This window comes from Bubalus kerabau, chromosome 11, assembly GCF_029407905.1.
Source record: "Bubalus kerabau isolate K-KA32 ecotype Philippines breed swamp buffalo chromosome 11, PCC_UOA_SB_1v2, whole genome shotgun sequence".
In the NCBI taxonomy this organism is placed as follows: Eukaryota; Metazoa; Chordata; class Mammalia; order Artiodactyla; family Bovidae; genus Bubalus; species Bubalus kerabau.
Window position 1 is genome coordinate 13,923,690 of NC_073634.1, and position 27,794 is coordinate 13,951,483.

At 37.1% G+C, this 27,794-nt stretch overlaps 1 protein-coding gene across 6 annotated transcripts in view; it reads right to left on the reverse strand.

Moving 5' to 3' along the window:
- The window catches only part of ALMS1 (ALMS1 centrosome and basal body associated protein), a 189,094-nt gene that overhangs the window by 13,791 nt on the left and 147,509 nt on the right, over positions 1-27,794 (reverse strand). For all 6 annotated transcript variants that reach the window (XM_055539647.1, XM_055539646.1, XM_055539645.1 and 3 more), the window contains one exon: positions 24,838-26,000. In XM_055539647.1, coding sequence (XP_055395622.1) covers positions 24,838-26,000 — 1,163 coding nt within the window. The remainder of the gene's footprint in view (positions 1-24,837; positions 26,001-27,794) is intronic.

Genomic DNA, 27,794 nt, shown 5'->3' on the forward strand with positions numbered 1-27,794 from the left:
AGGAAATTAATTTTTAAAAAGAATAGCATAGAAAACTGCAGGCTTTAAAGATGATGACCTGTAAACTTCTAGAATGGATCACAAATTTGATTATTTGCAAGCATATGCAGGTAAAAAAAAAAATCAGCAAATTTTAGCCAAGGTTCACTCAAGCAGGCAGAATAAAACCCTGCCAGGTTAGCCTTATTTTTTTTCCTAGTAGATACGGTCATTTACCTAGTAGACCAGAAATATATAGCAGAGCACTAGATTTGAATAAAACAACAAAACTTCTCATAGCATACTTGAGGGCAAGATGGAGTTATAGGGGCTGAAGGTTAAGCTGATGGAACCAGCTTTCCCATATAAAACATCCGAAAGGGACTAAATGGCTGTCAGGATCCCTAATAATAAGAGGAATGAGAGGCCAAATCAAACAAGGGATAATTGTAAAGCCTTATGCATCAGGCAGGAAGAATGACAATAACTTTGATACAGTAGAAAAAGCTGTGAGTCTGGAGTCCAAATACCTAAACCAGTCTCAGATCTTCCCTTTACTAGCTGTCTCTTCTTGAGCAAGCCATAATCTCTGTTGCCAGTTTCCCCATCTAGAAAAGGGAACAGCTGCATTCCTGAAACTATGCAAGTGTTACAAAGAACAAATGATTTAGATACAAAAAATGTAAAAAGCTAATATAAAATTAGGAGACAAAAATCATGTTAAACCAATATGTATGAAAGTGTGGTGAGGAAGATTTGACTGACTGGTAATACACTATAATTTTTCTGCAGCTGTTTTTTAAAAAAGGGGAGAATAATTTACACACTAAAATGGACTTTCAATATAAATTGTCAAATACAAACGGTCAAATACAAATACAAGTGGTTTGCTGCCACTTTTGTGAAAAGGGAAGAAAATATATGCAATATATAGTTACTTGCTTTTTATGTATAAAATACCTGTGAAATAAAAGAACCCAGATTGGAAAGGAAGAAGTAAAACTTTTTATTTGCAGATGACATGATGCTATCTGTAGAAAATACTAAGGAATCTACAAAGTATTAAAACAAATAAAAAAGTTTAGCCAGATTGTGGAATATAAGGTCAAGAAGATAAAAAAATCAATTGTATGTCTATATTCTTGTCAATTGCAATCTGAAAATAAAAGGTAAGGAAACAAACTCCATTCACAGTAGCATCAACAAGAATAAAATATCAGTGAATAAATTTAACAACAGAAGTGCAAGGCTTGTACAATGAAAACTATAAAACTTTGGTGGGAGAAATTAAAGGCCTAAATAAGTTGTGAGATATTTCATGTATGTGGGATGGACAAAAGATTTGAATAGATATTTTACCAAAGAAGATATAAGAGTGGCCAATAAACATATGAAAAGATTTCAACACTATCAGTCATGAGGGAAACAAACTAAAGTCACAATGTGATACCACTTTATAGCCACTAGGATGGCTGTAACCAAAAAGATGTGCAGTGCCAAGTGTTGACAGGGAAGTGGAGAAACTGGAACCTTCACAAGCTTCTGTTGAAAATGCAAAATGATACAGCTACTTTGGAAAACACTTTGGGATTTTTCTTAAAAACTAAACATAAACTTACCATATGACCCAGCAATTCCACTCCTAGGTATATACTCAAAAGAAATGAGTCCACATAAAAATTTTTGTGTCTACACAAAAATTCGGAGCAGTATTATTCATATTATCCGCCCCCCAATCAAACAATGCAAATGTCCAACTGGCCATCAGACAAACAAAATGTGGTAGAGCCACACAATACTAATCAGCAATAAAAGGAGTACTGATACATACTGTAAGGGTGAATCCTGAAAATATCCGTAAGAAGCTAGATACAAAAGACTAGCTATTACGTAACTCCATTTATATGAAACATGCAGAAAAAAGGAATATGGGAGTTCGTCTTGGGCTGGGAATGTGAACTGGTTATAAACAGGTATGAGACTTTTCTGGGTGACAGAAGTGTTCTAAGGCTGGATGGTGGTGATGACTGCACAGCTCTGTAAACTTACTCCAATAAAGCTGTTTAAAAACCTCTAAAGATGTGCAAGAACTAGCAACACTGAGTAACTCTGAAAAGATGGGTGCCTGGGGAACAGGGGAGGGAAGAGACTTTATCAAATGCTTAATGTATTTTAAATTTTGTACCATGTGATTGTATTATCAGTTTAAAAAATGAGAATAAATGAAACAAAAATAAGGAAGTGTGGCAATAAAGTAATGGCTTTGGTGAGTTCAATAGGAGTAAAACATGTTAGGCCATAGAAGTGTTCTAGTTTACAGAAAGTGAAAAGTGAAGTGGCTCAGTCGTGTCCGACTCTGCAACCCCATGGACTGTAGCCTACCAGGCTCCTCCGTCCGTGGGATTTTCCAGGCAAGAGTACTGCAGTGGGTTGCCATTTCCTTCCCCACAGGATCTTCCCAATCCAGGGATCGAACTCGGGTCTCCTGCATTGCAGGCAGATGCTTTACCCGTTTAGTTTACAGAAAGGAGGATGATAAATCTGCTGTTACTATCTGAGGCACACCATATGTAATTCAAAGGGACATGTTTAAATACAGGATATCAACAAATAGACCCAGAAGCTGCCAACTTAGGAAAGTGGAGTAGAAAGGATGAACTGTGAGAACTGCTTCAATGAGTGAAGACCTGAGAGAAAAACACTTCAGGGAAGGAAGTGGGGGCCTGAGAAGTAGATTAGATCTCTTTCCTGTGCCTTCAGAGAGCAGAACTGCGAACAGAGCCAGGAAATCTAACACAGGCAGATTTTGGATCTTTTTAAATTTTCAAAACCTTTGTCAACTAGTGCCTAGGCAAATGAAATGAGATGCCAATGAGCAGTGAGTGAGTGGTGGAGCTGTGGAAGCAGAGGCTGGAGCACCTTATGGGGCAGAGGCAGCAAAGTGTGGATGGTTCTTCCCAAGAACGAGTGTGAGGACCTCCTGCACTTCCAAAGTACACGACTGGGCATGGTATGCACCGCTGGGTGTGAAAGAACACATGTTTACATCTGATTAAATGAGGAGTCTTGGTATGTGTGTTTCTGCTTCCACTTTAAATCTTTCTGATTAAGTTCATTCCTGTCTGTAAAAAGGTAAACATTTAAAAATAGAAAATAGTCTAAAAATACATTCTTGCTCAACAAGATGTATCTAGTTAACTCTCTAGTGTGGTGAAAATCAAAAGACTAGACAAAAACAAGTGTTTTCAAGGATGTGGAGAAATGAGAACCTTCACATATTGATGCTTAGAATGCAAAATGGTAACAATACTTTGCATAACAATCTGGTAGTCAGTCCTTCAGAGGGCTAAATATAGACTTACCATATGACCCAGAGTCTATCCACTCGTAGGCATATGCCCCAAAGAAATATAAGCTATGTCCACATAAAAACTTGTATATGGATGTTCACAGCAGCTCTGTTGATAGCAGCCCCACAGTGGAAGAAATCTAAATGTCCATTAACTAATGAATAGTTAAGTGAAATATGTATACTCATACAATGGAATATTATTTGGTCATACAAAGGAATGAATACATGCCACACTATAGATGAACTTTGAAAATATTAAGTGAAAGAAGCCAGTCACAAAAGATCACATATTATGTCCATTTAAACGAAATGTTTAGAAAAAAGAACTCTAGAGAGAGAGGAAAAAAAAGCAGATTAGTAACATAGCCAGGGAAGGGGCAGGAAGTTGGAAGAAGTGACTGCTAATGTGTAGGTAGGTAGGTAGGTATTGAAAACACCTTAAAATTGGGATGATGGTTGCACAGCTCTGTATATACTAAAACCCACTGAACTGTACACTTAAAATAGGTGAATTTTATGGTGTGTGAAACATCTCAAGAAAGCTATAAAATGTGTATATTTGTGTATGGTAGGTATTGAAAACACCTTAAAATTGGGATGATGGTTGCACAGCTCTGTATATACTAAAACCCACTGAACTGTACACTTAAAATAGGTGAATTTTATGGTGTGTGAAACATCTCAAGAAAGCTATAAAATGTGTATATTTGTGTACGCAAACTGAAATACAAGCAGTTTATGAATAAACATTTATCTTTATTTGGAGAAAAATTGCTGCTCATGCTTGGTGGTCTTGTATCTCCTGTTACTGAATCAGGGATATAAGAACAAAGGAAGGTACCAACAGTGTCATCTTCATATAATAGTGAACAGTCCTAACAAATGTGGGCACTGGATATTGTACATATGGCAGCACTGTATACACACTATGGCTAGAGCTAAGTGCAAACTGTTAGAATGATGCAGTCATGCCATGCTGACTTCCTCAAACAAGAATCACAATTCACAGCCTTGCACTGTGTCTGACAATCTGTGCTGAGGACCCAACACAGGATAGAAGGTAATTTTTGCTGAATTCATTTACAGACGCTGTTGGTAACCCACAACAACCCACCTTCCTTAGTCCAAGGGAGAGTCTTAGGCAGCTCCTATAGTGGTCTCAGCATCCCTCATGGCTTGGAGGTGAATCAGCCCACTCAGTTCTCTGCAGTTGGGCTTACACATAAAGATTTAAATGACCACAAGTCAACTGACATTACCAGTTACCATGGTTTTTAAGCTTTCTGTTGCAGAGTTGAAAGGAGATACATACTGGCTGGCTTCTTCTGTTTTAATTTCTATTATTGTAAGAGTAAACTCACCTGTTGATGCCTGATTACAACTAGGAAAAAACTGCCACCATCTCAGAGATGTTTCAGGTTTTTTGTTGTACTTCTTAACTAAAATCTAGGTGAAATTCATTCCCATATTCATTGATCAGACACACCATCAGATAGACCCAGAAAAAAAAGGTTTCCAAGTAATTGCTTTTCAGGTGGAAACTGAGCTTGGGAAAATGTACCAAATGTAGGAAACAGTCTATGTTTTCTTACACGACCTTCGACGGCTATTCTTCACGCATGAAGATTGTTATCATTGACCTTCTGCCAGCAAGGTGCCTGCTGAGATACTTTTCTTTCAGAGTAATGGATTTACGCTAATTCATTTATAACTACTCAAGTTTAGTACCAGAGATACACGTTGATAAAGCAGAGTCAAAATCAGAAATACAGTCAATAGCACCCAAAGACAGTCTTTCTTGTGAAAAGTTTTTAGATATGTGCAGCTCAAACTGGCAACTGTAGATTCAATACTAAAACTTATTAACCAGTAAAAGATGACACAAAGTGTGTGCCCTCAAAATAACATTTTGACACAGATTTAATTCTGAGAAGCAAGATTAAATCTTAAGCAGAACTCAGGTGAGAACTATTATTTACCATTTAGAAAATCAGAACTGGTCAATTATTTCTGCAAGTATGGTAGATGATAACTATAAAATATCCTGTCCTCTAAAATGTATTGTGCCTGCAGAAAGGTCCTCAGAAAATTTCTTTTCATACAAAAATGAATAAAGATTGTAGAGACGTAATAAACCTGGATAATGCCAAAATTCAAAGTAAGGCCATGAGCCTGTATAGTTAAAATGTAACAGCAGTACTTGTCATTAGAACTGAGGTTAAAAAATCTCTAATGGATAGTAAAGCTTTCCAGATAATGGTTGGGTTTGGGGTAGAGAAGAAAGAAAACCAAGAGCTGAAGTCCTCAATTAATATATGGGAAAAACTAGAAGGTTAGAAAATGATCATTAAAATTTTACAGAGGGTGGTAGAGCTAGATGACATGAGTCTTAAAAATTATGGTCTGGCAGTGGGCCTCTCACTCTTTTTTTCTTCCCTGCATTCTCTCAAATCTTTCCTCTTGGCTACAGTATTTATAAGGATTATGATCACCTTTACATGGATGGCTCTAAAATCTTTATTCCACTCATGAGGTCATATATATCTATGGTTTTAGACATTTTCACTTGGATGCTCTGATCCAACTTCAAGTTTAATAAATAAAACTCCATATTTCATAAGTCAGAATTAGTTTCCTCTTCTTATCACTCTATTTTGATTACCTTATCACATAGGATTTTAGCTGCTTTGCACATAAATTTCAAAAGAACCATGGCTATTAATTACCAAGTCCAACTGATCAAAGCTCAGCTTAAAAACAGTATTAATTTTTCTCATAAATTAACTTGTGAATATCACTATCTGGTTAAAAAATCTGACAATTAGCTAAACATTAGGCAATAAAATTTCACCTAGACACACCAAAATAAATTCCATGAGGATTAAGGATTTAAGTACATTGTCCTCTACCCTAAACATGATAAACAACAACAACAAACCAAGGAGAATACTTTCTTACAATCTTGAGGATGGAGCGACCTTTCCTAGCATGTGACAAATAAATAAAGTTGAGTATACAACAATGCTATTACACCACTAGATGGTTTTAGATAGTGCATGCTCAGTCATGTTCGATTCTTTGCGACCCTATGGACTGCATGTAGCTTGCCAGGCTCCTCTGTCTATGGAATTTTCCAGGTAAGAATACTGCAGTGGGTTACCATTCCCTTCATTAATATCATATAATTATTGCTCAACAATTAACAAAAATTCTTCAGAGAAAAATGTGCCAAGTATATAGGAAGTTAATTCTCAAAATAAGAAATGTAACAAGCAACCTCTGAAATCTAATATTTAAAAATGTAATTTAAAGCAATGAGTTTTTTCACACATCAGATTAACAAATATTAGAAGGACTGATACTACTCAAAGCTGGCAAAGGAATGAAGAAACACTCCCTCATACTTTTGGTGAGCACATATATTTGTACAAAATTTCTGGAGGGCACATAGTTAGGGGTGGGAAGGTCTATAGATTTACTGATGGTCTTTTAAATTTGTTGTTAATGATCTACTTATTTTCTTAGAAAATCATCCATCTAATATAGGTTTTAAAATATATCAGCCTAAAATTGCACATAGTAATCTTCTTTAAGAAATCCACATCTTTGACTGGAGTTATATCCTTCCAACCTATTAACATCGACCCTTTTCCTATGGTCACAATAATTAAAGATTTGGTCTTTTTTTTTTAAGAGCCAGATCTTGGTTATATTGATCAAGCTGGGGGACTAATTTTTAGAATGCTTACTTTAATTACTTCCTAGTTGAATTTGCTCAACTAAAATATTAAAGGCTCTATATTTTCCTGTAAATATAGGTTTAGTCACATCCTGTAAGATCTGGATATTGCTTTTACTCTCATTAATGAAAAAAAAATTCTACAATCTCAATTTTTAGTTATCCCATAGCCCAAAAGTTTAGAATATTTTAAAATGTTTCCTTAAAAAAGTTACAGCCGTTAAATACCAACCTTACTGTATTGTGGTTAGAGAATATAAGCTTAGTTAGTAATCTACTTTGGGGATTTATCAACATTTTGCCTAAGTGTACAGTTAATCTTTGTAAATATTCCACGGGCATTTGGAACAACTGTGAATGCTGTGTTTTAGGAATAAAGTTTTGTATAGGTATCTTAAATCAGCACTGTTAATACTGCTATTAAATACTGCTATTTTATCTGTTATATATCAAAATCTGATAAAAAAACAATTAAAATATTCCATTCTTGTACTTTGTCACATTCCTTACTATGTTTGGATGAACATATGAATTCATTCTGGTTGTAAGCACAGCAGTAATTTTGGCAGTCTCTGACAGACTTTCTTCCCTTGGAAATTACAGAGTGGAGATAGGGTAGACTCTCACAAAAAGTAACATTTAATTAAAAATGACCAAAAAACCCCTCACCTTTCAATGGTATAGAAACTTGTATTTCTAATCTGGCAAAACTATAAATTATTGACCAAAAAATCAAAATAAAGGAATTTTCATGCACTGCAGGTAGAAATACAGACTAGAAAGTACTTTGGTACTAATGCAGAAAATTATGTATACATATAATTTATGATCCAAGAATTCCACTTCTGGATTTATGTGCCAAAGACAGCCTCACAAGGTCCGTAAGGCAATATGAACAAGGATGAGCACTGCTGGTGTTTTGCATTGGTGGGAATTGACAATAACATGGGTGTTAATTACAGGGAAAGGTAAACCGGTAGATGCACTCAGTGGAGGGCTGTGCAATGATCAGAAACCTGAATTAGATGTATGAATAGCAATGTAGATGCATCTTAAAAATACAATGCTTAGTGAAAATAACAAAAATAATGATATACATATAAGCTGAAAATACATGACAAATACATATGTACATATACATATACATGTATATGTATATGTACAAATACATATACATATACAGAATATATGTTTTGTAAGAACTCCTCTAAGTCAAAAGATATTTACATAACCAGTTGCATATAGGAGGAGACGAATGAGGATGGGATGTGGGAACCAAGTTTTTAAAAGAGACACCATGAACCTAGGAGTATATTTAACTCAATCCTTCGCAGCTGAAGTTAAAATTTTATTTCATTTTGGCATAAAAACTGTGTATAGTACTTTTCTAATTCTGTTCTTTCACTCTGCTTCTCGAAGGATTTATGATGTCTAGATTGGAACTCAAATAGGCACTTTAGGCAGAAACTAAAACACAGTGAGAAGCTTACGAATTCTGTTTTCCAGCTCTTAACTAATGTTTTGTTTGTTTGCTCAGTCTGGCTGAGGTCACTTTTTAGTTAGTGCCACAACATTTTTTTATGGTTTCATATTAGAAAATAGTTGATTCTTGTTTAAACAAAAACATGAAAAATTAAAAAGAAAAAAATGTATAAACCCACAATCTTAAAATAACCTGCTAATATTTTTGTTCCAGCTATATAAATACAAGTGTATGTTATAGCTTGCTTTTTATCTCTTAACACAATGAAATTTATCCTTGGGTTCAAAGATACTGCCTTTGACTGTTGTTTCTCTCCATATATGTGTGACTGTGAAGAGTGATATATTAGCCTGTTTTATAAAAATGTAAGAAACACCAGTAAACATTTAAACAGTACTAAAGCTATCATTTTATTCTCTCATGGATGTCTCCTTGGTAGTTAATGTTGTTCATTTGCCCAACTGCTGGTAACATGGGCAACTGGAAATAATGAGAGGTGAAAAATACAGAAAAATCATTCATCTTTAGCTTTTTCTTCATAAACAAAAACTGAATGTGACTTCTTTTGTGCTGACAGTAGTAAACTATTCCTTTTCTTTGACCCCAATATACAACCAGACGGTGAGAGAGGGGAAAAGAAAGAAAAAACAGAGAGGGAGAGAGCAGGCAAGCACAGCAAAAACATGAAAGAGAGAGAGAAGGAAAAGAGTAGCTTTCACAAGAGATACACAGCAGAGATGGTGAGACAATAGACGGCATGAAGTGGCGTAGAGGACAGCACAAGTGAACAGAATGTGGGTGCACAGAGGCAGAGAGAAAGAACACCGAAGTAGACAGAGGGCAAAGACACTGCAGCATGAATTACAGAGTGTGGGGAGAGCCTGCACAGACACGTCAAAGACATGCACAGAGAGTGAGTCAAAGAAAGAACAGGTGTCATCAAAGGAAGAGGGGAAGGACAAGCAGGCACTTGTAGTTACTCCCTTCTGTTGACTCTTAAACCCTCACATGTACATGTCCTGGATACACATGTTCAGGGGAAAAAAAGCATTAGCATATCTAAGGATACCTGGTTTAAAGATAAGATAGGCAATTCAAAAAAGAAATACAGAAAATAAAAATTCAGTAGGTGTGGAGAAGGCAATGGCACCCCACTCCAGTACTCTTGCCTGGAAAATCCCGTGGACGGAGGAGCCTGGTGGGCTGCAGTCCATGGGGTCGCTAAGAGCCGGACACTACTGAGCGACTTCATTTTCACTTTTCACTTTCATGCATTGGAGAAGGAAATGGCAACCCACTCCAGTATTCTTGCCTGGAGAATCCCAAGGATGGGGGAGCCTGATGGGCTGCCGTCTATGGGGTCGCACAGAGTCAGACACGACTGAAGCGACTTAGCAGTAGGTGTGATTAAAGAAATATCAGTCAGGATAGATACTGTATTTCTGGCCTATATGGCAAATATTAACAAGAATGCTACTGGCAGGTATTGAATCAACATTTTAAGAGGATCACTTAGTAGTGTGGATTAAACATTTTTCATGTACGTACTTGGTAACCCAGAAATTCTATGTTTAGACATATATCTCTAGGAAAGAAAAATTCATAATGTACCAAGACTACCCACCAAAGTGAAAATTATGATAAAGTGCAAAAAAACCCTTAAAACTAACTATTGTATTTATACAACTGAACTCATAAAGCCATTAAAAATGACTAATAAATCTTTATTTATTGTGGCATGGAAAGATGTCTATGATATATTAAGTGTAGAGTTTCAAAACAACATTCATAATATGGTTTCATTTTTTTTGGACCATTGTTTCTCTCCATATATGAAAACGATTGTGAAGGCTAATATGAAATCAGCCAGTTTTACAAAAATGTAAGAAACAGTGATAAACATTTAATTCGACAGTAATAAAGATCTCATTTTATGCTGTCACGGAGGTTTCTTCATTTGATATTTAGCTTCATTAGAATGCCGATCAAGCAGATCCAGGGTAAGCAGTAGGTGTGTGCAACATAAAATATAAACCTGGAAGCTTATTTATGAAAATGTTGATCATGACTATTTCAGGATGGTGAGAATTATGGTTCATTTCCAAGGTCTTTATATTTTATGTATTAAACTCTTTATATTTAGTTATCTTTTTACTTTTATATTCAAATGTAATAAAATAATATCTTTTTTGACAAAAACAGTTGTTACTAAAGAGAAGAGAAAGATGCAATGTGGCTGCTGTAACGTGTAAGGGACTGATTATAATAAGCGGCCCAGGAAAAAGAACACGTCTTCCAAGGGGAGACACGTTCCCAGTGAAAACATAGCTTCTGTCCTAGCCAGAATGGTTTACTGTATACCCTTCTTTGGCCAGGAAGAAATCAGAAAAAGGGATAGGAAATAACCTCTTAAGTCTAAAATTAAGTCTTTAGTTTCATTACTAAAATTTTCTAGAAAAAAAAAAGGCCTCCGCTATATCACTGCCCACATGAAACACAACAATGCTGTGAAAGCAGCTCCCAGCTGACTTTATGTAGAACAGCAGCAAAACTCAAGGGCGTGTCCTACAGAACCAGGTATTTTCTCAGCTCCACACGTAGAAAAGTGGCCATCCGTTTATGTTTCAAAACAATGGCAGAGAAAAATATCACCTGCTAAAGCTGTCCAGAGTCCTAAAATCAATTACTATCTTTCTGCCTTTCCCAAACTCTGAAAGGCAAAAAAAAAAAAATACAAGACACATACAATCAACCTTAAGGTTCAAGTCCTAGGAAGGGGACTCAGTATCTTGTAAACAGGTAATAAGCCAGTCAGAAAGAGTTTAACCACATTACGTGGGATCAAATAAATGGTTTTCACAAAACTGTTTAGAGACAAAGGTAATCTGAAAAAAAGAGAAGATAATATGAAAATATTCTATAGCATTAAAGTGGAAGAAAGGAAGAACAAAAAAGGGAGGAAGAATTTACTTTGCCAGAAGGTTTATCCATTTTAGTCAATAAAGAACTGGGGACTTCCCTTGCGGTACAGTGGATAAGAATCCTCCTGCCAGTGCAGGGGACATGGGTTCGATCCCTGATCTGGGAAGATTCCACATGCCGTGGAGCAACTAAGCCAGAGTGCTGCAATTACTGAGCCCATGTGCTCTACAGCCCACAATTCACAACTACTGAGCCCCTGCATCTAGAGACTGTGCTCCATAATGAGAGAAGCCACCACGGTAAGCCAGTGTACCACAACATAGAGTAAGCTCCCACTTGCTGCAACCAGAGTGTTGGCGCTCAGCAACAAAGACCCAGTGCAATCGAAAATAAATAAATAAATAAAAGAAAAAGAATCTGCATTTTCACTTTAGAAAAAATTTAAAAAGAACATGGACTTAATGAAATAGATCCAAGATAAGCTGGGAAAACAGGGGGAGATTAACAGGTTGTTGACAAAATTAACACAATTCAATAAAAAGTTAATGAATATATGCCATATGTTGGAAAATCAATGCCAGGCATCAAAGGAAAAAACTGAAGACAGTAATTATGTCGTTATATCATTGCAGAATTAATTTATGCAAAATAAAACAAATTTGATTTAAAAAAATAAAGAAAACTTAGCCAGTGGAGCAGAGTACAGTTTTAAAAGGTCTGAAATGTAGAGAAAAAGATGAAGGGAATGAAAATAATTAGATTGCAAGAAGAGGATTCTATATGTGGCACTGGCCCCAACACTCACTTGTAAGACAGAAAACAGGTTGAGAGGAAAGGAAAAAGTGTTCTAGGATACAATATTTAAAAGTTTTTGTTGAAATTAAAAGTAAATCTGAATGTACAAGGGATACAGAGTTACTTGGTACCAGAAAAAAATTAATATCCAGAATACATAAAGCAAAAGGGACAGAAATACAGGGAGGGAGACAAAGACAATTCAACAATAATAGCTAGAGACTGCAATATAACACTTTCAAAATGGATAGAAAAATTTGACTGGCCAATAAGGAAATTGAAGGCTTGAATGACACTATAAATCAAGCAGATCTAGAGACATATACAAAATACTCCAGCCAACGGAAGCAGAATATACATTCTTCTTGAGGGTATATGCAATGTTCTCCAGAAGAGACCATATGCTAGGTCAAAATAGTCACAATACATTTACAAATCATACACAGTATTAATATGTTCTCTGACCACAATGGAATGAAATTAGAAATCAAAAAGGAACTCCGAAAATTTTAGAAATAATAGAAATTAAACAACACACTCTTAACTGCCAATGTTCAAAGACAAAATCACAAGGGCAATTAGAAAATACTTTGAGATGAATGAAAATGAAGGCAAAACGTAACCAAACTTACGGGATGCAGTGAAGGTAGAGCTTATAGAAATTTGTACCTCTAAATGTATATATTAAAAGAAGCAAGATTTCAAATCGATAACTTCATCTTCAATCTTAAGCAGAAAAAGAAGAGCAAATAAAATCCAAAGCAGGAAAAATGAAGGAAATTATGTAGATTAGAACGAAAATATATGAATCACGGGCCTCCCTGGTGGCTCAGCCTGCCAAGGCAAGAGTCACGGGTTCAAACCCTGGTTCGGGAAGACCCCACGTGCCGTGGAGCCACTAAGCCTGTGTGCCACAGCTACTGAGCCTGTGCTCTAGAGCCCGGAGCCACAACTAACGAACGCCACCCGCCTAGAGCCCGTGCCCCACAACAAGAGAAACCACTGCAGTGAGAAGCCCACGCGTCACAGCTGGGAAGTAGCTCTCACTAGCTGCAACTGGAGAAGACCTGCGCACAGCAGCGGAGACCCAGCACAGCCATAAATAAATCTTAAATTAAAAAAAAAAAGAAAATATATGAATCAGAGAATAAAAAAAATAAAATAAAATAAATCAAAAGTTAGACTCACCAAGGGAAAATGTAAATCATTATAAATTAAGAATGAACCAGGGGGTGTTACTATCAATCACAGAGAAATTAAAAAGGACCATAAGGGAATATTATGAATAATTATATGTCAACAAATTAGATAACCTCAATGAAATAGACAATTTCTTAGAAAAACAACCTACCAAAACTGACTCAAGTAAATCTGAACAGAACTATAATAAGGACAGAAACTGAGTCAGTAATCAGAAAACATCCAACAAAGAAAAGCCCAAGCCTATTTCACTGGAAAATTCTAAAAAAAAACCACAAAAAACATTTAAAGTAGAATTAACAATAAGTACTCACAAACTTAGAAAACAACAACTTCAAAACAAGAGGGCTTCCTTGTTGACTCAGTGGTACAGGAGACACGGGTTTGATTCCTGATCCAGGAACATCCCACATGTTGTGGAGTACTAAGCCTGTGTGTCACAACTATTGAGCCTGTGTTCTAGAGCCTGGGAACCAAAACTTCTGAGCCCACGTGTCCCAACTACTGAGGGACACACACTCCAGGGCTTGTGCTCTGCAATGAGAAGCTACTGCAACGAGAAGCCCACGCATGTACTGCACCTAGAGAGTAGCCCCTGCTTGCCATGAGAGAAACCCTGCGCAGCACTGAAGACCCAGCACAGCAAAAAAGATGAAAAAACAAGGAGGATCACTTCCCAATTCATCCTATGAGGCCAGTATTACCTTGAGAAAAAAGGCTAAATATAATAAAACTACAGACCAGTACCCCTTATCAAAAGAGAAGGAAAATCTTTAACAAAATACTAGGAAACTGAATCCAGCAACACAGAAGAATTATACATCAAAACCAAAAGGGACTTATCGAGAGAAGGAAAGTTGGTTTCATAGATGATTATCAGTCAATGTAATACACATATTAATAAAGAAAGAAAACATATGATCATTTCATTATACACAGAAAAACCATATGGCAAAACCCAAAGCCCTTCCATAATAAAAACACTCAACAGGGACTTCCCTGGTGGTCCAGGGGTTAAGACTCTGCCCTTTTACTGCAGGAGGTACAGATTAGACTAGCTGGGGAACTAAGATCAGGCATGCTCTGTTGTATGGCCAAAAAGTGAAACAAACAAGCAAAAAAACACCACTAAACAAAATAAGAATAGAAGAGAATTTCCTGTCTGACAAAGAGCATTGATAAAAATCTCAGAGTAAACATCATCCTTAATGACCAGAAAGATTTCTCCCTAAAATCAGGGATAAGACGAGGATACTCATTCTTACCACTTCTATTCAAGATAGTACTGGAGGTTCTAGCAAAGGCAACTAGGCAACAAAAACAGATTAATGACATATTCGAAAGGAAGAAGGAAAACAATCTCTATTTGCAGATGACACAATATTCTACATAGAAAACACCAATGAACACACACAACTCAAACATACTCAAACTTATAAACAAGTTTAACAAAGTTGCAGTGACCAAGATAAATATGAAAAAAAATCAGATTTCTGTACAGTTCAGTTCAGCTGCTCAGTCATGTTCAACTCTGTGCAATCCCATGGACTGCAGCACGCCAGGCTTCCCTGTCTATCACCAACTCCCGGAGCTTGCTCAAACTCATGTCCACTTAATTGGTGATGCCATCCAATCATCTCATCCTCTGTCATCCCCTTCTCCTCCTGCCCTCAATCTTTCCCAGCATCAGGGTCTTTTTCAATGAGTCAGTTCTTCACTTGTTACACTTGTTAGTCTATACTAACAAGGAAAAGTCCCAAATTGAACTTCAGAAAACTAGTTATGTTGCTTATTAACAAGAATAAAGAATAAAATACTCAATATACTTTTAACAAAAGAAGTACCAAACTACAAAGAAGTGGAAACTACAAACATCATTGAAAGAAATTAAAGATGACCTAAGTAAGTAGAAAGACATCCCATGTTCATGGATTAGAAGATTTAATATCATTAGAGTAACAATACTCCCTAAATTCTTCTACAGTTTCAATGCAATCCCTCCCCAGGATTCAAGTTGTCTAGTTTCTTCTTTTGGGCAGAAACTGACAAGCTGATCTGAAAATTCCTATGACCTAAAAATAATAAGCTTGACAAGGAAAAAACAAAGTTGGAGGATTCACACTAATTAGACAGTGTTGTAGTGGAATAAAGAGAGACATAGGTTCAGTGTCCAGAAATAAACCCCTACATTTATAACTTTATCATTAAAAAAACTAAAAAAAATTTTTTTTCCTTTATGATCATTGGTTTTTGCCAAGGGTGGCCAGACAATTCAATGAAGGAAAGAATAGTGTTTGCAACAAATGGTGTTAAGACAACTGGATATCTACAGGCAAAAGAATGAAATTGTACTGCCTCAACACCACATACAAAAATTAACTAAAAAATGTTCATCAAACTAAAAGAACTAAAATTATGAAACTTTTAGAAGAAACAAAAAAGAGTAAATATTTTGTAACCATGGGTTAGATAGCAGTTTTAGATATTATACGAAAAGAATAAGGGACAAAAGAAATAACAGATAAATTGAATGGTTTTGTCAAAATTGAAACTTTTGTACCACAAATAATACCATCAAGAAAGTGAAAAGCAAGTCACAGAATGTAAGGACATGTTTGGAAAACATAAGGGACTTGTATTCAGCATAGACAAGAAATAGTAATAAAATGACAAATAACTCAATTTTAAAATGGGCCAAGGATCTACATAGATATTTCTCTAAAGAAGATATATACAAATGGCCATCAGGCATATGAAAAAATGCTCAATATCAGTAGCTGTTCGGCAAATGCAAATTAAAATCACAGTGACATAACTCTTCACATCCATAAGATGGCTATTATCAAACGACAGAAAACAAGTGTTGATGAAGATGTAGAAAAGCTGGAATAAGATCTAGGTGCAGCCACTAGATGCAGATGCAAAATGGTGCAGCCACTTTCAAAAACACTTTGGCAGTTACTCAAAAGCTTAAACAGAGTTACTACATGATTTAGCAATTGTACTCCTAGGTATATACACACCTAAGAAAATTGAGGAAACATTTGGACACAAAAACTTATACATTAATGCTCACTGCAGCATTTTTCATAATGGCCAAAAGAGCAGAAACAATCCAAACGTTCAACAACTCATGAATAAACATGTTGTACATGCATATGAAATACTGTTTGGCCATAATAAACAACAACTGACTCATGCTACAAAATGAACCCTGAAAAAATTAAGGGGAGGGTAGGAAACGACTATTAATGGGCACGGAGTTTCTTTTTGTACGAGAAGAACGTTCTGGAATTAGCAGTGATGGCTGCACTTTAAAAGAATTAACTGTAGGGCTTCCCTGGTGGCTCAGTGCTGAAGAGTCCGCCTGCCAATGCAGGGACACTGGTTTGATCCCTGGTCCAGGAAGATCCCACGGGCCTCAGGGCAACTAAGCCTGTGCAACATAATTACAGAATCCTGTGCTCTAAAGCCCAGGAGATACAAATACTGAGCCCATGTGCTGCAACTACTGAAACCATGAGCCGGAGAGCCTGTGCTCAACAAGTGAAGCTGTCAAAAAGAGAAGCCCATGCATGGCAACTAGAGAGCAACTCCAACTCGCCACAACTAGAGAAAAGCCTGTGCAGCAACAAAGACCCAGCAGAGATAAAAACATAAATAATTAAAAAAAAGAATGAATTGTGAGGTACGTAAATTTTATTTTTTGACCAACAATGAGACACACCCTGGGAAAGTAAGAAAACAAATGTTAAAAACCTGACAAATTTTGAAAATCCAGGATCCAACATAGGGAAAGAAATACGGTTGCATCTGGCACCAGATACATTACACATATGCACCCAGAAAAGGGGGAACAAAATTAACTGAGCTCTGAATTAAAGATTATTACTGGGACTTCCCTGGTGGCCCAGTGGTTAAGAATCTGCCTTGCAACGCAAGGGAGGTGGGTTCGATTCCTGGGAGGGAACTAAGAGCCCATATGCCACACAGCACTAAGCCTGAACGCCACATCTGGAGGCCATGCGCCACACTGTACAATGAAGACCCGTGTGCTGCTACTAAGACCTGAGACAGCCAAATCAATAAATATTCTAAAAAACTGTTTAAAAGTTTTATACCCAAACAAGTTGTTATTCCTATACAAAGGTGACAGAATGATAATATCAAATTTGCTAGAACTGAACACATGTTCACTGCTAAAAAACTATTGAAAAATCTCTCCAAACAATAAAATTATTTAAATTAATAAACTCAGTTATATTGAAAAGACTTGTAACAAATACCGATGCTTTTAAAACACATACAGTGATTTTGCTTATAACATAAAGAAAAATGTTATATTTCTTGAAAATAAAGCCAATCAATACAGGAATAACACTTCCAGAATAAACATAAAATTCACAAAATAAATATTGGTACATTGGGGGAAGTGTGCTGTATGTGGGGAGAACAACCAACTTCTTAATTCTTCCTATAATAGTGGTGTCAATAGATACTAACTTCATTTCTGACAGTGATACATTTGAGACAGTGGCTTAAGCATATCTGTTAGTTACAAGGCTGCTGAATTAGCAAAAAAAACTCAAAGAAATCTTATACTAATGAAAAAAAATCGAAACCTCTAAGAAATCACTAGAAATGATAAAAAACACTGAAGAACCAAGAAAATTTTGGAAAAGAACAACAAAGTTGGAGGATCCATACTTCCCAATTTCAAAACAGTAATACAACAGTGAAATGCTGGCATAAAGACAAGTAAATCAATGGACAGAATAGACAAAAATAAACCTTTGTGCCATATGGTCAAATGATCTATGATCAAAGATCTCTGACCCTTGACAAGGGGCCAAGATCACTCAATGGGAAAAGAGTAATTTTCTTAACAAATAGTGCTGGGAAAACTGGATATCCACACACTCTTAAAAAGAATGAAGTTGGAACCTTACTTTATAGCATATACAAAAATTACCTTGAAACGAAATAAATACCTAAAACCATAAAATTCTTGGAAGAACACGTTAGGGGAAAGTTTCGTGGCACTGGACTTGGTAATGATTTCAAAAGCATAGGAAGCGAAAGTAAAACTCAACAATTGGCATTGCATCAATATTAAAAATTTCTGTGCATCAAAGAACACAATTAAAAAAGGTGAAAAGGCAACTCACTGGTTGGGAGAAAAATTTATAAATCATGTATGTGATAAAAGGTTAATACTCAGAATATATAAAGAACTTCAACAACTCAATAACCAAAAAATAAATAACATGATTCAAGAACGGACCAAGTATTTGGACAGACATTTTTCCAAAGATGATATATGAATAGTCAAGAAGCATGTAAAAAGATGTTCAATACCAGTAACCATGAAAGAAATGCAAAGCAAAACTGTAAGATATCACTTGATACTTATTAGGATGCCACTATTAAAGAAACAGAAAATAACAAGTGTTGGCACAGATGTGGAGAAAGTGAACCGTTCTGTCTTGTTAGTGGGGCTGTAAATGGTGCAGCTACTGTGGAAAACAGTAGAGTAGTTCCTCAAATAGTTACAAACAGGATTACCACATAACTGAACCACTCCACTTCTGGATATATAGCCACAAAAACTGAAAGCAGGGTCTCGAATGGATATTAGTACACCCATGTTCACAGCATTATCATTCACAACAGTCTAAAGGTAGAAGCAACACAAGTATCTACTGCTGGATGAATAAACCAAATGTGGTACACACACACTGCAGCATTAGTCAGGGTTGTTTTTTTAAAGACAATCCTGTCAGATGGTACAACACTGATGATCCTTAAAGAAACGCTAAGGGAAATAAACTTGCTACTTAAGGATAAACACTGTATTCCACTTACATGAGGTAACTAGTGTAGTCAAATTCTTAAGACACACAGAATAGAATGGTGGCTGCTAGGGGTGAAGCATAAGGTGGTATGTATTTAATATCACTGAACTACCATGCACAAAAATAAATTCAAAATGGATTAAAGACAAATGTAGGAACTGAAACTACAACCAAGAAAAGACTAAACTTCCTGAAGAAAACACAGGCAGGAAGCTATGTGACGCTGGTTGGCCTCAGTGCTTTTTTTTGGATGTATCTTCTCAGGCGTGGGAAACAAAACCAAAAATAAACAAATGGGACTACATCAAAATAAAGAGCTTTTCCACAGTAAAGGGAACCATCAAGAAAAAGAACAGGCCATCTACTGAATGGGAGAAGATAACTGCAAGCAATTTATTGGAGAAGGGGTAAGTAAGCACAATATATAAAGAACTCATACAACTCAACACAAAAAAACTAAACAACCTGACTTTGAAAATAGGCAAAGGATCTGAATAGACATTTTTGCAAAGAAGACATGCAGATGGCCAAGAAGCACATGAAAAGATGCTCAACATCACTAATCATCAGTAAAGTAAAAAGCAGAAGTACAATGGGATATCATCTAACACGTCAGAATGACAGTTAGCAAAATACAACAAATAACAATGTGGAAAAGGATGCCGAGAAAACAGGATGCTCATGCACTACTGGTGGGGATGGAAACTGGTGCAGCCGTTATGCAGAACATGGAGGCTCCCCTCAAAATTAAAAGCAGAACTACCATATGACCCAACAATTAACCTATGGGTATTTTTCAAAAGAAAACAGAAACACTAATTTGAAGAGATAACTTCACTACTACATTCACTGAAGCATCATTTAGAATAGCCAAGATATGGAAGCATAAGAATTCTTATCAAAAGGAAAATATTTTTTTCTATTTCTTTAATTTTCTATCTATATGAGATGATGGATGTTCACTAAACTTACTGTGATAATCATTTCATGATGTATACATCATGTGAAATGCCAGGCTGGATGAATCACAAGCTGGAATCAAAACTGCCAGAAGTAATAACAACCTTAGATGTGCAGATGAGAATACCCTAATGGCAGAAAGAGAAGAAGAACTAAAGAGCCTCTTGATGAAGGTGAAAGAGAGTTAAAAAGCTGGCTTAAAACTCAACATTCAAAAAACTACAATCATGGCATCTGATTCCATTATTTCATGGCAAATAGAAGGGGAAAAAGTGGAAACAGTGACAGATTTTCTTTTCTTGGCTCCAAAATCACTGCGGATGGTGACTGCAGTCATGAAATTAAAAGACAGTTGCTCCTTGGAAGAAAAGCTATGACAAACCTAGACAGTGTATTATAAAACAGAACTATCACTTTGCCTATAAAGGTTCATACAGTCAAAGCTATGGGTTTTCCAGTAGTCATGTATGGATATGAGAATTGGGCTATAAAGAAGGCTGAGTGCCAAAGAACTGATGCTTTTGAACTGTGGTGCTGGAGAAGATTCTTGATAGTTCCTTGGACTGCAAGGAGATCAAATTAGTCAATCCAAAGGAAACCTGGGTATTCATTGGAAGGACTGGTGCTGAAGCTCCAATTCTTTGGCCACTTCATGCGTAGAGCTGACTCACTGGGAAAGACCCTGATGTTGGGAAAGACTGAAGGCAAGAGGAGAGGAGAGCAGAGGATGAGAAGGTTAGACAGAATCACCGACTCAATGGATGGGAATATGAGCAAACTCCAGGAGACAGCGGAGGACAGAGGAGCCTGGCCTGTTGCAGTCCATGGGATCACAAAGAGTCAGACATGACTTAGCGACTGAAGAACAACAAATAAAAGATAAGTCATTATGCTGTACTCAAACAGATATGTCAATTATATCTCAATCAAACTGGAAGAAAAATAACTTATAACACTTGTACATTGACAACTACAAAACATTGCTGGAAGACATTAAAGATATAAATAAATCAAAAGACTTTCTGTATTCCTGGATTGGAAGACAGTATCATTAGGATGGCATTAAGCCCTAAAGCAAACTACCTATTAAATGCAATTAATATCAAAATCCCAATGACATTTTCAGCAGAAATAAAAAAGCTGATCCTAAAACTCACATGGAGACATAAGACCCCAACTGGCCAAAAGTGTCATTTAAAAAAAAAAGGTTGTAAGGCTAACATTTCTCAATTTTAAAATTTACTGGTAGCCCAGTGGTTGAGAATCAGCCTTCCAATACAGGCGATGTGGGTTCAATCCCTGGTCAGGGAACAAAGATCCCACATGCTGTGAAGCAAGTTAAGCACCAAAACCACTGATGCCTGTGCTCTGCAACAAAGGACCCTGCATGACACGACGAAGATCCTGCTTGCCACAACTAAGACCCAAGGCAGCCCAATAAAAACAAATAAATATTTTTAAAAAACCCCAAAACTTACTACCAAAACTACAGTAATCAAATAAGTGTGGTAATGACATAGATACGCATGTAGATCAAAGGAACAGAATTGAGACCCTAGAAATTAACCCTCACATCTGTGGTCAATGGTGTCAGGACATTCAATAAGTAAAGAACAGTCTCGACAACTGGTACTGGGACAACTGGATATCTATGTGGAAAAGGATGATGTTTGATTTCTGTGCTGTGCTGTGCTGTGCTTAGCTGCTCAGTCATGTCCGACTCTTTGCAACCCTATAGACCATAGCCCGCCAGGCTCCTCTGTTACTGGAGGATCTCCAGGCGAGAATACTGGAGTGGGTTGCCATGCCCTCCTCCATAGGATCTTCCCAACCTAGGGATCAAACCCAGGTCTCCTGCAATGCAGGTGGATTCTTTACCATCTGAGCCGCCAGGGAAGCCCAAGAATACTGGAGTGGGTAGCCTGTCCCTTCTCCAGGGGAACTGCCTGACCCAGGAGTCTAATCAGGGTCTCCTGCATTGCAGGCGGATTCTTTACCAGTTGAGCTACCAAGGAAGTCTGTTTGACCCCTACCTCATACCATAAATTAACTCAGTATACATCCAAGATGCAAGTGAAAGAACTAAAAGTATAAAATTCTTGAAAAAAAAAAAAAAAAGGACAGATCCTCATGACTCTGGATTTGGCACCAAAAGCACAAACAACAAAAGAAAAGATAGGCACACTGGGGCTTCATCAAATATAAAATGCTATGCAGCAAGGAACAGTAAGTGAGCAGAAAACACATATTTGCTGATTACACATCTGATAAGATTGCACAATCCAGAATATATAAAGAACTCTTACAACTCAAAAACATAAAGGACAAACAATTAAAAAGTGGACAAAGACCTGAATAGATGTTTTTCTAAGGAAGACCTAAAAATGATCGAGTACATAAAAAGGTACTTTAACATCATTAGTCGTTATGGGAAAGGGCAAGGCAAAACAAACCACAATGAAAATGACCGTGAGTATGAGATACAACTTGGTACCTACTGGGATGGCAAAAAAAGGTAGAGTGTTGGTGAATGTGGAGAAGCTGGAACCCTTAGAAATTGTTGGTGGGTATGTCAAATGAGGTAGCCACTGTGGAAAACAGTTTGAAGGTTTCAGAATAAGCTTAAAATTATTGGGTTGGCCAGAAAGTTCAAGTTTTTCCATAACCTCTTAGGGAAAAACCTGAATGAACTTTCTGGACAACCCAGTAGTATTTCCAACTCCAACGTATACACCCGAGAGAACTGTATGTAGGTGTTTAAAAACTTGTACACAAATGTTCATGTTAGGTCTATTCACAATAGCCAAAAGGCAGAAACAATTCAAATGTCCATGAATGGATGGATAAATAAAATGTCGTCTAAACAAGTATTATTATTCAGCCATAAAAAGCAATGAACTACTGACAGATGCTAGGACATGGAGAAATCTCAGAAGATTATCCTAAAGTCAAAGAAGCCTGACACAAAGATCACATATGATGTGATTCCAATTAAATGAAATAACCTGAGTAGCAAAGTTCAGAAACACGAAGTAGACTTCTGTGGTTGTCAGGGACTGGTAGGAAGGAGAAAAGGGAGTGACTGCTTAATGAGGTTTCTCCTGGGTGATGAAAAATTCTGGGATTAGGCATGGTGATAGTTGTAAAACACTGTGACTGTATTTGGCACCATGGAACTGTCCATGCAAAATGATCAACTGTAGACTTCATGCTCTATGTTTTACTACACTCCCCTCCCAAAATGCTCTATCTGCATCCCTTCCCCCATCTCCTCTATGGAACAAAATGCCTCAATCCTGTCTTTCCCTATTCTTTGTTTACTTAAAAAAAAATCTTATGGTACTATTTATACATGTAAGTACTGTCATTAAATACCTACCAAAAACTCGATGAGAAATAATATTTATGGTAAATGTATGAATGTTTTGTGCCTTCTCCCCACTAGACTAGTGGTCTCCAAATTGTTTAAATCATTGGGTTCTACTGATTAAATATTTCTGAGCAGAAATTATTAGATACTTATAAGTTATGTATTATTGCTGTATTTATATATTGTAAAACATAGACAAAACATAAACTTTAAAAGGTTCATATTCCAATGAACCACTTTGCAAGTATCCTTATTTGGAGAGCACGTCTCCAAATAAATTTTATCTTGGGTTAAAGTGATGGTTTGCATTTACTGACCCTGTAAAATCTGCCTTTATGGAATTCTCTAAATTAAGGCCATATTAGCCTCATATGACTATTGTTACTGAGAACATATTGTAAGGACTCCGTTGAGGATTTTGTTACACCACAATGCTTTCTTGAGGACAGATGAAATTTCTCTTAAGTCTTTAGAACCAGAGATATCTGTACTGCTCTTGAAAATTTTGTTTTTCCTATTAGAGTTATGCAACTGATCACAAAATTCTACCAATATTAGCTGGTAGAAAACATAAAGCAAAATTTGTGACTCACTTTTAGGAACCATATCCACAAGGTATCAACTTGTCTTCCCATTACTCTTAATTATTCACTCATTTGTTTTAAAAATCATGTTGTAGCTCACTCCACCCTGGCTTCAATCTAACTTTCTATCATTCCAATTCTTCATCAACTTAAAAAAATCATATCATATTACTTATATATGTATGTGTGTATGTATATGTGTGCTTAAAAGAACCTCAAGATTTCTTAAAAGATAGGGAGGAATGAATAAACAAAATCAACAGGCAAAAAAAAAAGCAGGCAATATTGTTCAGAATGAAGGTCATTCTAAACTTGAAGTTCCCCTGTACCAAGGGTATACTGATTCTGAGGTATGCAGATTCTGAAGCATTTAGCAGCAAAGCCTTTCATCCAAAGGGTAATTTGTAAATGAGTGTTGATGAAAAGAATGACAACTCACAACAGCACTGTGCTACACTTTCTCACTCTTTTCCAGTTGGTAAGAAATATTATAGGGAGGAAAGGGCAATTGGCTTTTTTTCCCCTGTGTGCAAAGCTTAACTAAAGAAGTCCATGAAAAAGGCAGTCACATTGCCAGATGGAATTTGTAGCCATGTACCTGGATGTGTTTCCTTCTGGTGTGCTCTGAAGTAATTTGGGGATAACCTGTATTCAAAGCTTTCTTGTTTTTCTTGCTCCGCTTCTCAAGGTATCTCCTCTGGTGGTCGGTGATACTGCTGTATAATTTAATTCGCCTGGGTGACAAACAAACTCTTTCATGGCCAAAAGCATGGATCAATCGGGCAGTGTCAATGGTGGAAATTGAGCTGCTCCTCTCATGCAAAGTCATTTCCTTATCTGTTTGGGTCAATATATCTGATTCCACAGGAGAAGTGGTGGTAGAAAGGATGTTGGTGGTCGTATCTGTGAGCAGCTCACTATCCTCTGAGTGTCTAGAATCTGAAGAAGTGTTATTTATATAATGAAAACCTGGATGTTTTCTCAGAATGTATTTATCAAACTTAAACTGCTCAATTTTAATCTGATTGGGCCTCCCAGCTTGATGAGCAGAAAGAATCTTATTTTTTTTAAGATCACTTGTGTTTTTATGGCATTTCTCCAGGCTTTTATACCGTTTCTTTTTCTGAAGCTTGTTTTTCTGCTGCTGCTGTTTATCACTCCATTCCTTAGCATCTTGTTCCCCTCTGCTGTCATCCTGTGTACTTTCTGAGGGCTGAAGAGAATATGTGATGGGATGCTGAAGAAGTTTAGCCAAACGATCAAGTCGCTCCACCAAGGAAAGTTCCTTCTTGGCACTGACCTCAGGTTTCTGCTGCTTCTGCCGTTCCTGATATCTGTTCCAGAGTTCATTCAAACTCACAGTGTGCTCGCTTGTTAGCTCTGGGGTGGCCTTAGGATCCCTTTTTAGATCATTAATTTGTTTGTCAGATTTTGGAAACTCTCTAGCCTGACTTTTAGTAGCATGCTTCAATTCCTTGTTTTCCAAGTTTACGTTGATACTGAGGCTCTCTATTCTGGTATAATCTCTCTTTGTCTTTTCCATATGTTGACAAGGGGTAGGAAGACAAGTGTATTCTCTTTGTTTGTCTGGATGATGTTGAAAGAAATCTTTCCAAGAATGCCTCATGAAAACACTTCTTCCTAAGGATTCATGGCAAAAATCTTGGTCACTTGACAGGTGCACTGGATGATGAAAGTAAAACTTAGCTGACCTGAACACAGAATGGGTGGTGTTTTCAAATTCCGAATGACATCTGGATTCTGAAAAGGAGGAAAAAAAAAGATTTTGAAGTACTTTCAAAATATCTGCATTCCATTTAGAAATAGTATTCACATTTAATTCTTTATATACAAAACAAAGACCGAGGGAAATAACGGTTTATATAGTTCAGGGATGCAGTTAGGCAAGAGTGGGCAGTCCCCAAGCCTTTCCTGGACTACAAGGCCATCACCCTGGCCTCCCCTTTCCACAGCGATGGAAGGTGGAAGAAGTTAACTACATGATGACCAGACTGTATCCATGAAATAAGCTGCTACAATTCTGAGAACTGGCCTCAAAGAAATGGGAACAAATTGACCCTGGAATTGAAGACTAACTATACTTAAAATAGTCAAGATGATGCTGCATGACCACTGCATGACCAATTTCAAGACGACTGTCAGAGCTGACTGCAGTTTCTGCATGTAGTCCCCTCCTTCCATGTATACACCCTGAAACTTGCCTTTAAAAGCTCTTACCCACTGGTCGTCAGTGGGGGAGTCAGCCTTTGGACGTTAAGTCTCTCCCACCCTCCCCCTGGTCTGCTAGCCTCCAAAAGAAAGCAAACTTTCCTTTCCATAAAAAAAAAAAAAAAAAGAATGATTTATATAAAGATTCAGAAAATTCACTGCCTGTATAAAGGATTCATGCTGTGTGCCTAGTGCCCAGACTGGCATGGTAATACTTCAAGAGACTCAGGGTCAAAAGACCCAGATTCTTGGGTTGGATTCTGCCACAATCTGGCTGTATGACCTTGAGGAGGGCACTCTGGTTATTGGGATTGTAACAGCAGCTGCTATCTATCACTGCCTGCTATGTGTGGAGTGTTATAAAATATACTTTACCTCTTTTTTTCTCTCTCTTATAAACTTGATAGAGAGGTATTATTAACCTCATTTTCAGCAAAGAAACCTGAGACTTCACTTTCATCATCAATAATTAAATGGATAATATTTTCAAAAATGCCAACTCTTTACATGTTTTACAGCCCAGGAAAATTCCTTTTTTGTGAAATATCTTCACACCTCCCTCCACGCAGATGATACCACTCTAATGGCAGAAAGCAAAGAAGAACTAAAGAGACTCTTGATGAGGGTGAAAGACTTGAGTGAAGACACTTGCTCCTTGGAAGAAAAGCTATGACAATCCCAGACAGCATATTAAAACCCAGAGACATTGCTTTGACCACAAAGGTCCTTCTAGTCAAAGCTAAGGTTTTTCCAATAGTCATGTATGGATGTGGGGCTTCCCTTGTGGTTCAGATGGTAAAGAACCTGTTTGTGATGCAGAGACCCAGGTTCGATCCCAGAAAGATACCCTGGAGAAGGGAATAGTAACCTACTTCCATACTCTTGCCTGAGGAATTCTATGGACAGAAGAATCTGGCAGGCAACAGTCCATGGGGTCACAAAGAGTCAGACATGACTGAGCAGCTAACGACCGGACTATAAAGAAGGCGGAGCACTGAAAAATTGATGCTTTCAAACTGTAATGCTGGAGAACTTGAGAGTCCCTTGAACTGCAAGAAGATCAACCCAGTCAACCCTAAAGAAAATCAACCCTGAATATTCACTGAAGCACTGATGCTGAAGCTGGAACTCCAATACTCTGGCCACCTGATATGCAGAGCCAACTCATTGGAAAAGACCCTGATGCTGGGAAAGACTGAAGGCAAAAGGAGAAGGGGGCAGCAGAGGGTGTGATGGTTAGATAGCATCACCAAATAAATGGACATGATTCAAGCAAACACCAGGAGACAGTGAAGGACAGGGGTGCTTGGCGTGCTGTAGTTCACA